At 45.2% G+C, this 12,764-nt stretch overlaps 1 protein-coding gene across 1 annotated transcript in view; it reads left to right on the top strand.

Moving 5' to 3' along the window:
* Positions 1-12,764, top strand: part of LOC138290046 (uncharacterized) — a 251,644-nt gene that overhangs the window by 206,915 nt on the left and 31,965 nt on the right. The window contains exon 7 of the mRNA XM_069230220.1: positions 8,750-9,599. Within this exon, the coding sequence (XP_069086321.1) occupies positions 8,750-9,599 (850 nt within the window). The remainder of the gene's footprint in view (positions 1-8,749; positions 9,600-12,764) is intronic.

Here is a 12,764-nt window from a genome sequence, read left to right on the forward strand (position 1 = left end):
AAGACGACTACTGCAACCTTGTAACGCTGATCCTGCCGCCTTCTCAACTGTTTTCCTGGTGGTGCATGCTCTGGGGGTAGCCTGCCCCCTCTCTGCACTAGGAGCTCTGAAGAAATCTCCCGTGGGTCGACGGAATCTTCCCCCTGCAACCGCAGGCAACAAAAGACGGCATCACCGGTCCTCTGGGTCCCCTCTCACCACGACGAGCGTGGTCCCTAGAACTCAGCAACTCTGTCCAAGTGACTCCCACAGTCCAGTGACTCTTCAGTCCAAGTTTGGTGGAGGTAAGTCCTTGCCTCCCCATGCTAGACTGCATTGCTGGGTACCGCGTGATTTGCAGCTGCTCCGGCTCCTGTGCACTCTTCCAGGATTTCCTTCGTGCTCAGCCAAGCCTGGGTCCCCGACACTCTAACCAGCAGTGCACAACCTCCTGAGTTGTCGTCCGGTGTCGTGGGACTCCCTTGTCTCCTCATCCAAGTGGCGACATTCTGGTCCCTCCTGGGCCACAGCAGTATCCAAAAACCCTAACCGTGACCCATGCAGCTAGCAAGGCTTGTTTGCGGTCTTTCTGCGTGGGAACACCTCTGCAAGCTTCTTCACGACGTGGGGCATCCATCCTCCAAAGGGGAAGTTTCTAGCCCTCTTCGTTCGTGCAGAATCCACAGCTTCTACCATCTGGTGGCAGCTTCTTTGCACCCTCAGCTGGCATTTCCTGGGCATCTGCCAAATCTCAACTTTGTCGCGACTCTTGGACTTGGTCCCCTTGTTCCACAGGTACTCTCATCCGGAAATCCACTTTGGTTGCTTTGCTGGTGTTGGTCTTCCTTGCAGAATTCCCCTATCACAACTTCTGTGCTCTCTGGAGAATATAGGTGCACTTTACACCTACTTTTCAGGGTCTTGGGGTGGGCTATTTTTCTAACCCTCACTGTTTTCTTGCAGTCCCAGCGACCCTCTACAAGCTCACATAGGTTTGGGGTCCATTCGTGGTTTGCATTCCACTTTTGGAGTATATGGTTTGTGTTGCCCCTATAGTGAGGCCTGCCTTTTGCAGGGCCTCCAAAACTTTCCATAGGTGGACCAGGTGCTCATCCCAGGTTGAGCTAAGGACAGCTATATCATCTAGATATGCTGCACTAAAAGCTTCCAAACCTTGCAGGACTGTGTTTACCAGCCTTTGAAAAGTGGCAGGTGCATTTCTCGATCAAAGGGCATCACAGTGAACTGATAGTGCCCTCCAATGGTGGAAAATGCAGTTTTAGGTTTAGCATCTTCTGATAATGTAATCTGCCAATACCCTGCAGTTAAATCCAAAGTGCTTAGATACTTGGCAGAAGCTAGTGTATCTATTAGCTCATCTGCCCTAGGTATAGGGTGAGCATCAGTCTTGGTTACTTGACTGAGACCTCTGTAGTCAACACAAAACCTCATTTCTCTTTTACCATCCTTACTGTGAGGTTTTGGGACAAGCACCACTGAGCTAGCCCATGGGCTTTCTGAAGGCTTAATCACTCCTAAGTCCAGCATTTTCTGTACCTCTTGTATTATGCAATCCCTGACATGGTCAGGCTGCCTATAAATCTTACTTTTGACAGGTGAACTGTCTCTAGTATTGATAGTGTGCTCACACCAGGTAGTTGTACATGGTATCAGTGAGAGGAGTTCAGAAAATAGACTTAGGAGATTTACACAGTTGTCCTTCAGCTCAGCAGTAAGGCAATCTGCAAGCACCACTCCCTCCACTAAGCCATCCGCTTCAGTGGTGAAGAAGAGATCAGGGAGAGGGCCAATCTCTACTTCCTGTCACTAATCAGTTGCCTGATTTCAGGCGATTGACATGGAACACCCTAAGGAGACTCCTGGCAGTGCTTAGGTCTACCAAGTAGGTAACCTCACCCTTTTTCTCAACAATGAGATTGAGTCCACTCCATTTGTCTTGGAGTGCTCTTGGGGCCACAGGCTCCAATACCCACACCTTCTGTCCTGGGTGGTACTGAGTCAGGGCAACCTTCAGTTCATGCCATTGCTTTTGGAGCTCTTGGCTGGCCTGAAGGGTTTCTGGCCTTTTTCATGTACTCAGCCATTCTTGATCTTAAGCCAAGTACATAGTCCACAATGTCTTGTTTAGGAGCTTTTAAATGTCGTTCCCAACCCTCCTTTACAAGTGCAAGGGGACCTCTCACAGGGTGCCCAAAAAACGAGTTCAAAGTGGCTAAAGCCCACTCCTTTCTGGGGTACCTCCCTGTAAATAAAAAGGAGGCATGGCAACAGGACATCCCATCTCCTTCTGAGTTTTTTAGGGAGTCCCATAATCATACCTTTGAGAGGTGTTAAACCCCTCAACGAGACCATTTGTTTGTGGATGATAAGGAGTAGTGAACTTGTAAGTTACACCACACTCCTTCCACATAGCTTTGAGGTATGCAGACATGATGTTACTACCTCTGTCTGACACCATTTCCTTAGGGAAGCCCACTCTGGAAAAGATTCCCAGGAGGGCCTTTGTCACTGCAGGAGCTGTAGTAGACCTTAAGGGAATTGCTTCAGGATACCTAGTGGCATGGTCCACTACCACAAGGATAAACCTAGTGCCTGAAGCTGTTGGAGGGTCAAGGGGGCCAACTATGTCAACCCCTATCCTTTCAAAGGGCACCCCAACCACAGGAAGTGGAATTAAGAGGGCCTTTGGTGTGCCACCAATCTTACCACTGGCTTGGCAGGTCACACAAGAATGAGAAAACTCTTTAGTGTCCTCTGACATATGAGGTCTGTGAAACAATTGAACAAGTCAGTCCCAAGTTTTGCTCTGGCCCAAATGCACAGCCAAAGGAATGTCATGGGCCAAAGTTAGAAGAAACTCCCTATACTGCAAAGGGATGACCAATCTCCTGGCAGCTCCAGGTTTAGGGTCCCTTGACTCGGTATACGTGAGGTTGTCTTCCTAATATACCTTATGGCTATCACTGACATCCCCATTCTGCTGTTTGACAGCTTGCTGTCTCAAACCCTCTAGTGTGGTACAGGTCTGCTGTGCCGCACTCAGCTCTTCCCTAGCAGCCCCCCACACCCAAAAGCTCAGCAGTGTCTGCTGTCAGCTCCTCTGGTGTAGGTTCTCCACAGGGAGAGGATTCCTCTTCCTCAAAAGGGGAATCTTCTGGAGAGGGAGTAATAGTGGGCAAGGATTTACCCTTACTACCCCTAGCTTTTGGGAGCACTTGGTCCATTGTTCCAGGATCCAAGTTTCCCTGTCCTTTTTGCTTTTTGGCCTGAGCCCTTGTCAATGCAAACATATCCCCAGGAATGTCCAGCATTGCTGCATGAGCCTCCAACTCCACTTCAGCCCAAGCTGATGTCTCCAAATCATTGCCTAGTAAGCAATCTACAGGTAATTCAGTGGCTACCACAACTTTCTTTGGACCAGTAACCCCCGCAGTTGAGATTCACAACAGCCATGGGGTAGCTAAGTGTGTTATTGTGAGCATCAGTCACTTGGTACTGCTGACCAAGTAGGTGTTGATCAGGGTGAACCAGTTTCTCTATCACCATAGTTACACTGGCTCCTGTGTCCCTGTAGGCCTCAACCTCAACACCATTTATTAGGGGAAGTTGCTTGTACTTACCCATATTAAGGCGACAAGCAACCAAGGTGGCAAAGTCAATACCACCATCAGAGACTAAAACAGCCTCTGTGGTCTCCCTAACAAGACTAACCCCAACTACACTACCTATGGTGAGCCCAGCTACACCCTTAGATTGGATATTTTTAGTAGACTTCCCACCACCACTGCTATTACTAGGGGCACTAGAGGTTGCATTTGGGGTTGTGGTAGTGGGAGCCTTGGTGTTTTTCTTTGGACAAGTGGAATCTCTTGCCCAATGGCCTTTTACTTTACATAAATAACACCATGGCTTCTTTTGATTGCGGGAAGAGGATTTGGACCCACCACTCCCAGAGGATTTTTGTGGGCCTGATGAAGACTTAGAATGTTTTTTATCTTTGTCCCCACCCTTGTCAGAAGACTTACCATCCTTCTTCTTGCCTTCCTTGTCACCCACTGTATGAACCTTTCTGTTCACTTTTGTTCAGATCCATTTGTCTGCCTTCTTTCCCAATTCTTGAGGAGAGGTCAGATCTGAGTCTACCAAGTACTGGTGCAACAAATCAGACACCCAATTGTTCAAAATATGCTCTCTCAGGATTAGATTATACAGGCTTTTATAGTCAGTCACCTTACTGCTTTGCAACCAACCCTCCAAGGCCTTAACTGAACAGTCTACAAAGGATAGTCAGGTCTTGAGAGGACTCGTTGCTGGTGTCTCTGAACTTAATCCTGTATTGTTATGTGGTTAAGCCAAATCCATCCAAGAGTGCATCTTTCAAAACTTTGTAATTGTTAGCATCACTTTCTCTGACAGTAAGGAGCCTATCCCTACCCTTACTAGTGAAAGATAGCCACAAGATAACAGCCCACCGCCTTTGAGGGACCAACTGTACCATACAGGCCCTCTCAAGTGCAGCAAACCACTTTTTAATGCCACCCCCTCCTTGTAAGGGGGGACTATCTTATGCAGGTTTCTGGAATCTTGTTCTCTCACAGGATTGCTATCAAAAACACTGCTGCTGCCACCATGGGGAACTAACCCCAACCTCTGCCTTTCACTCTCCACAGCTAGAGAATCCCTGTCTAAGGCCAGCTGCTGCTGATTTAGCTTCAACCTGGCCTCTTCCAACCTCAGCTTTCTGAGTTCCCTTTCCGTAATGTTATCCTCAGGGTGGGAGGCTTGGGAATTCTGAGACACAGAAGAAATGTGCAAATTGGCAGAGTGTGTCCTGTCCCTAACTGGCTGGACTCCAGTAACCTGGCATTTAGGAATGAAAGGTGCCATACTCGTGTGTGACCCTCTCCCACTACCAGTGTCACTAGATGACCTGTTAGCTGGCAGGTCTTTGGAAGAACTCTCCCCAGCATCCTCAGGGGACTACTCTGTCTGGCTGGGTACCCCCCTCCTCTACCTCCTGATCCTGGGATGGGCCAGATAGTTTTTTTTATTGAGATGCCACAGGTGACCAGGTATTCTATTCCACGTTTATCATTAATTGCATGTGTTGAAGTTTAAGAGCCAGGCACATTAAGCAAAACAAAAAATGGTGCTACAGACCTTTGCAGTCTGAGCCCTGCTCCTCTCTGCTGTGAACGTGTGAGAGCTTTGGTTAATAGATTCAGCTCGGGTTGTATAATATCTTTCTGTTAGATGCTCATGGTCAGCAGCCAAAAATAATTCTGTGTGCTGCTGAACATCCCTACCAGCACTCTCATTCCCAAAGCACACTCACTCTTGCCTCATTATGGCCTACTTCCCCTCCCCTATTTGTAAAATCAGAGGAAACACTGAGTTCAATAGAAATATGAGGTTCTCAAGTAACTGCCGTATAAAACAAGGAATAGTGTGTTTATTTTGTTATTCTTTAAATTACTTAAAAAATCTATCACTGCTGTCTACTGAGCTACAAGTATACCTACAATGGAGCATGCAAGAGAAATTTCTCTCCCCAGCTCATAAATTAGGTTTCTTCTTTGTTAGGGTTGAGCATGCGTCCATGCAATTGTGCATGTGTTTCGCTTGCGAGGCGCTTTAGTAGTTAGAAAAGGGCTCGGAGCCTCGTCCATGTCATGTCAGTGTCTTTCATTGGTTTGTGGGCTTGCCTGGTAAAAATCGCTTGCTTTCATTAGTGGAAGGCACGCATACGTCATGCCTTTTCCGGTGGTGAGCCCTCCTCGAGTGCAGCGACCGAGTACTGAAAACATGCGAGGCTCGCTGTCTAGTTTGTGGACTACTTTTTATTGTTTTTGCAGCGTGATCTCGCTTGTTTTTCTCTGCGGTTCTGTTTCTCCTTTAAACAATCCGTTTTGCATACAGTATAAGCACAACACAATGGTGTAGACAGTTATTGGCGAAATATTATTTTGCCAATCCAACGTAAAACACTGCATTGCCAATCAATATGAATGCGTATTAGCAAATAAAAAAGAGAGAATGTAACGGCAGTCACATTCAAACCATTGACGTGGATGCTTTGTTTAAGTGCAGGAAATGCAGTGCACCAAAAGCGTGACTTTTAAACCGCATAAATGCTTTGCCCAGAATTACCTTTTTGATCTGTAGAGCAGATTTACTTTCGGTAAAGCAGTGTTTATTTGCACCCGATGTATTTAATTTGGAACTATGAAAAGCTGTCTCAGTGAGTCCGTAGTATTTCTTGCCTGTAATAATTCATAACAAATAGAATAAAAGGGGCGAGGTGGTGGTATAGTTTTGTGTTGGCTTGATAGCGGTTATCACACCCCGCTTCGCAGTCTAGCTTATTGTGTTATCTTCCAATATGTTATGCAATCCCGTTTTACATATCCTGAAACACACGCAGCCTCAGATTAGCAGTGTCACTATTAAAAGTGCCTGATTTGCACGGATCGACAGGTGTTTACAGTCCTTAGATTTCAGTTGACCTACCTCCATTCAGAGGAAATATTTTAAAGGCCTTTTCATACCTATCCTTTTCGCAGTCTACAGAACAGATGGCAATGACAATTTCGACATCCAAACAGGTTAGGCCGCGTTAGGAGCCAAATGAGTTCCAGCCTTATTACAATATGCTGGATTTACTCCAGTAAAGCGGTGCATGTTAATTATCAGTAATTAAACATGTTGTACGTTTGTTGAGTTCTGTATTTCTCTCCCAATTTATTTTACATTTCCAGCTTTTGAGATTTTTACAAACTGTCCCCAAAATTAAAACGGTTTGCATTATGCATGCAGTCTGCATGTTTTAATAGTGTTGCTTGTGTCATATTATTGACATTTGCATAGCGCCCTAACTGCCATTCATAATGTTTTTGAGGCAGTGCAAGCCTCACCAGTGAACCTCCGTCCCCACCAAGGGCAACACAGCATCACATGAGAAAAGCGTTTCTCTCTGTAAGCTGCTGAAATCGCAGACAACATTCTTTTCTGGCCTGTGTGTTTTTGTTCCCTCTCAAACTGGACATGCTGGAATTTATGCAATTAAAGTTTACTAAAGTTGCACATCCAGTTAATACATCTACGGCTTTGGCCCCAGAGCCATTGGCATGGGAAGCCTGCAGTCTGCATGGTAATGGTTTGCACCATACTTTAGTCGCCCAACATACTATCATACATGTTGGTGGAAATGTTGCTTCGTAGACTAGCATTTATTAGTTTCGAATATGGTGCTGTTGCTTCCTATAGTACCTTTTTCTAGTGGCTTGAAGCTTAGTGGTTTAGTGCTATAAAGTCCCTGCCTACAAGGGCCCTGCATGCGGACGCTCTGGATTTAAAAGGTTCGCACTCCTGTTTAAGGATGTGCCAATTCTGCTTTTAATAGTAGCACCTTGTAGTGGCTTGAAGCTGGCAGTTCTGCGGCAATGTGTGCTTTGCATATGGACGTACCGGACTTCTATGGCACGCGCTCCTGTTTAAGGAGATGGCACTGCTGCTTGTTGTTTATTAGTTCTCTGTGTTTTGATTCTTCACAGTAAGTAAAATTAATTTCCTGTGTCATTTCTTTTGAGGAGCTGACAGCATTTCACTTTCTTCTTGACCTGTATTTTCGTTTTCTTTCCGGTTGTGTACTTTTGTTTATTTTCTTTCAATAAAAGGTGTGTTAATGTTATTCTGATGTTTTGTTCATTCAGGATATACATCTCCTTTGCTGCATGATGTCTATCTTCTTCTCCCAGGAGAACGGGTGGGCTTGTACAGTTTTTAGGGTTTTTTGCTAGAAGCATTTGTTTTCACATTTATAGTAGTTCATCTAGAATTTTGGTCACTGTTTTTAGGTTGAGCGCACAAGCGCTTAGACTTGTAAGTATTGTGGGCTTTCAACCACGGCCACCTCACAACCATCACTTTCACTCGTTTGTGGGCTTGCCTTTCAAAAATCATTTTACATCATTGGTAAATGCTTTACGTTTGTCCCGCCTTGGGGAGGTTTTGTTAACACCTTGCAGACGGCCCCTGTTACATGGATTATTGCATGATTGCCAGTATGTTAGACTGTGAGTGGACTTCTTTTTCCCTTTGTGTCTCCTTCACGCTTATGCACTGCTATGTTTAAGTGTTTTGTTTATTGGTAACATTCCCTACTCTCTTAGGTGTTTGTCATCTAGCTAGACACTGCTATGTCCAATGTATGTGGCAAGAAAAGTCCAGTTAGGAATTTACAATGCCAATAGCTCTAACTCAAGCAAATGCGAGATCTATTGCATTGCAAATGCTTGTTTAGCTAGTATTTTGGGGTTGTTTAACTATACATATTGAACAAATGCACGCTGGTAAGAGAGTTTTAGTGGCTACTTACCAGTGGCTGATGGATTAAGTCACAAAGAGTTGTTCATAGTTGCATTTGCTCCCAGATTCATTGCAATCTGGAAGGAATCCAATATAACATACGTTATCGGCTGCAGTATTTTACTTGAGTGGAGAAAACAAGCTTATATATTTCGTATCTAGCAAGGATTTCAGGTTCTGCTCCTTCCTCTGAGACCTCAGTACTGATTGAATTTATAAACTATTTATTTATTAGTTGTTGATCCATCCAATATAGGATGACTTAATTCATGTAGTTATACTCACAAGGATTCTCAATACCAGATGAACACTATTAATGACATGTTTATCATATTTTTTTATGCAGAAATAGATGCAATAACATTCCCTTCTTGACTTTCAGATGCAATATTGTTTGCTGTGAATGGGAATGTCTGTAAAGCGGGCTTGCCTCCAGCCGCATATCTTGACAATTACAATGCAAGAGCTCTTAATTTGGGCATACTGGATAAACCAACGCATGTTGTCTTCTCCCCTGACGGGCGCCTTTATGTGGTTCAAGGATCACGGATATATATGGGACCTACGCCTTCAAATCCATCCAAGAACTGGATACAAGATATAGCAAAGTGTGTAGGAAAAGCAGACTGGGATAAATTCAAGTTCCTGTTCTTCCACCCCAATGGCACTCTTTATGCAACAACGCATAAAGGTGAGCTCTATGCTGGTCCTCCCCCAAACAACGAGAATGTGCCCTGGCTGTACTTACAAGCTACCAAAATTGGTCTTTGTGGATGGGACCAATTCTATGCCCTTTTCTTTGATCCTCAAGGAATACTGCATGCAGTAAACAAATATGAATTTGTAAAGAATAGGCCTCCAGCCAGCGTAGATGAAAACTGGATTGGTTCGAGCCAGACCATCGGCCATGGGAGTAAGTGGAGTAAATTAAGCCACTTTATGTCTTTTAGCCCTGATGGCAAACTTTGGTGTGTCTCTAAAGATGATGGGAAAATCTACTCCGCACCTCCACCCACTGATGTCAACGATAACTGGATTTCTAGAGCCCAAAATCTCGGGATTGGATATTTATATAGATTCATGGCCTTCATACGGGATAAAACGGTAAAGCGCATTGTGGCTTTAGATTTTCAGCCGGACTTCGGGAAGATCCTCTCTACTGTTCCTGAGGTGGTGGCAGAGCAAGTCTACGATAACAAGAAGAGCACAACTACCTTAAACTCAATATTCACGTAAGTATGATACGATCTACGTTGGTGTGCTATTGTAAGTAAATCTAGGCTAGGGCACCTGAGGACTGAGCATCTAGATGGTCACAACTTAAGGAAACTCAGAAAGGTCCCCTTGAACCTTACTCACTGGTAGGATTTCTAGACTGTGCCCTGTGTTTAGAGGCTTCTTGGTGCTCTTTACCAAAAATGTGCTGGCGTAGGACCATATTCCTGTTGATGTTAATATCAAAACTCCAGTGAAGTGGAAATCATTTCAATATTTAACCAACTCACTATATTTGACAATTAGTCCTAAACCCTCGGAGAAAAGTGTGAAGGGGAAATTGAGAGGTTGGGTTTGCGAAATTTCCTGAGTAATGTGGCAGCGTATGAACTCGGAGGATGGGTTTCTCCGTCACAGTTATGATAGAGTGGGATTTAGATTTCGGGGGTCGTGATATCTGTCACCGCTGTGATGGAAAAACCTGTCCGCCGAGTTCTAAATCAGACCGATTGTGTGGTAATCCCCCTGGCATCTATACATGAGTAACATCAAGCTGACCTTTGAAAGACACATCAATGAACGGGAAACAGCAATAGGGAGATAGTGAAGAGGTTGTCTAGCAACGTACACTGTGTTTTTCCCAGTCTATATTTACTACCTTTCGAAATGGAAAGGTGAAATTCACAAAAAAACTGCTCTGCTGTAATTCAGGCATCGCAGCACACCCGAGATGCTCTAGGCATCTTGATGAGGTACCCAATGATGAAGGAAATTGGTTTGTTTGGTCTCTTGGAACAGGAGAGAAGGGCATTCTTGATGATATGTAGAAAGGTAGCAAGCTTGTCTTCATTTGCTTGTTATATAACTTTGATAGCCGCCACCCTGGGGTCAGTATTTAAGTGCTTTGAGACACTCACAGGTGAATTGCTGCACTTTATAAGTGTTGATTGATTGATAAGTCCAGCTACAGTGTTTTGTGATGTATTTCCTGAGACTGGTGATGTATAAGTGACATCCGTTGTGTCCTGTTTAATTGCCAATCAACAGTGGGCACAACAACTATGAACTGCATATGTGCTTTGTGTGCCACCATGCCTACTATCCTGATGGAAGTCTCTGTCATGGTCTTTTTGCAGGTTGGATAAGTGGATATACTCTGGTGTGTGCCTGGACTAGTGATGCCCTTGCATCTGCCCTGGGACATGTCTTTTGTACTGTGTGTCTCTGCTGTCCATTACACTGCCTGTTGGTTTAGGGCAGTGATACTCAAAGTACGGCCCGGGGGCCGCATGCGGCCCTCTCGACCTTGACGTGTGGCCCCCTGGTGCACAGCAGCACTCTGCTGCTGTTTACACTAATAGATGCTAACAATAAAAAAAGATGTTAAAGATACAGGCAAGCATTTATTTAAAGCATTATTAGTGTTTAAAAAAAAGAAGGTAACTGTTAAGTCCTGCATCATTTAACTTTAGGAGCACCTTCATTTTAAAGTAATCTTGCAGCGAAGTGCAAACATATGATAAAGTCTCAAAATTCAAACTGTGTATTTAATTAACATGCAGAACCTTTTCACTTCAGTACATCAGATTATGTCAGCAGATTGAGAAGTATTATTTTAAAAGTGATAGTTTTCAAACATGAAGTTAGAAACATCAATTCTTCCCCCTACCCTGACAAAGCCAACAGTGAAATGTGCCAAGTAGATGTTATGTGCACCCTTTGGGTGGCCTGGGTTCCTATTATACAAGTAAAACATTATAGTTTTTTTTAAATCAAACATAGGAGAAGTTTTTGTACAGCGGACATCATGGAGTCATGTATTTTTTAGGTCCTGTTTATGTGATAATGAAGGGAAGAGAAATAAAACTATTGCCTAGGATCACACAATTTGGTATAGTGGGGAAGCTGGGATTAATCCAAGGTTTTCTGGTTTCACATTGTGCAATTCAGCAACTACATGTATATGCTTTGTTTCATCTACACCCACCTTACAACCAATACCCACCCCAAAACCCCCACTGACATCAATGTGGCCCTCAGACACATAACAGACCACATCTTTTGGCCCCTGGGAAAATGTTTGTGAGTACCCATGGTTTAGGGGGTCATACCTACATAACATGTTGCTGTCCATACTTATGTATATGTACAAATAAAGACACATATGGAGGTGCTGTGATCCACAGTGTTTACTGTGCATACAGTGACAGGTGATGAGTGGGGTCATGGTGGATGAAATCATCAGAGTAGATGGCACAGCTGTAGGTAGCACAGCTCCACTGTCCAAGGAGCACGGTAAAATGGAATAATGTAATTGAACAGTCAACAGGATGTCACAGTGGCACACAAGGGAGAGAAATCAGGAGAGGGTCACTTCCTGGAAGCAGGTTTTGTCCTGGCATCTGATCCAGCCGGATGGCTGGATGAACGTCCAGGTTTGTGGGGGGAGCTCTTCATGTACAGAGGGAGGGGTGCCAGAGGCCTGTGGTTCCCCTGGCAGGGCCTCCATTCCACTAGCTGCCACAGATGCTGAGGGCTCAGATGTGATGTGATGTGGCTAGTGGAAAGTGCCTGCCGGTGGGTGGAGGAAGCACGCAGGGTGGTGTAAATGTTCCTGAGCACTGAGCACCCCTGCAATGGAGGCCATGGTGGCGTTGTGGGCCTGCCACTGCTGGTATTCCCTCTGCAGCCTTTGGTTTTCCACCAACATGTTGATGATTTGGCCCATCCTGTCCAGGGATTGATGGTATGCTTCCTGGTCAGGTGACTGCCTTGGGTGCCCGGTCCTCTGGCCACAGGTTCCCTCCCATGCCCCCTGCCCCCATGTTCCTGTTCCCTTGGCACAGTATCTCTAGGACCTTCATAGTCTTGGGTGTGAGGGGTCGACTCCAGCCCCTGTACTGTGGGGCACACTATTGATTGAACAGTCTTTGGGACATAGGTTTGGGGACGATAGGTTGGCTGTGATGTTGGTGCCACAGGGTGGGGGGTTGATGTGGGCGGGGTGAGGCGGGGAGTGGTAGACTGACCAGGGGTCCCAGTTGGGCTAGGTAGGTCGTCACTGTCCAGACATCCAGCGGTGTTCTCCTCACTGGGGCCTTCATCCTGGGCGGGCTGGCAGTCTCTGGTATCCTCTCCATGGTGTCACCGGTACCTGTGAATGGAATAAAAGAGAGTTAAAT

The sequence above is a fragment of the Pleurodeles waltl genome, chromosome 1_1 (genome assembly GCF_031143425.1).
Source record: "Pleurodeles waltl isolate 20211129_DDA chromosome 1_1, aPleWal1.hap1.20221129, whole genome shotgun sequence".
NCBI classification, from domain to species: Eukaryota; Metazoa; Chordata; class Amphibia; order Caudata; family Salamandridae; genus Pleurodeles; species Pleurodeles waltl.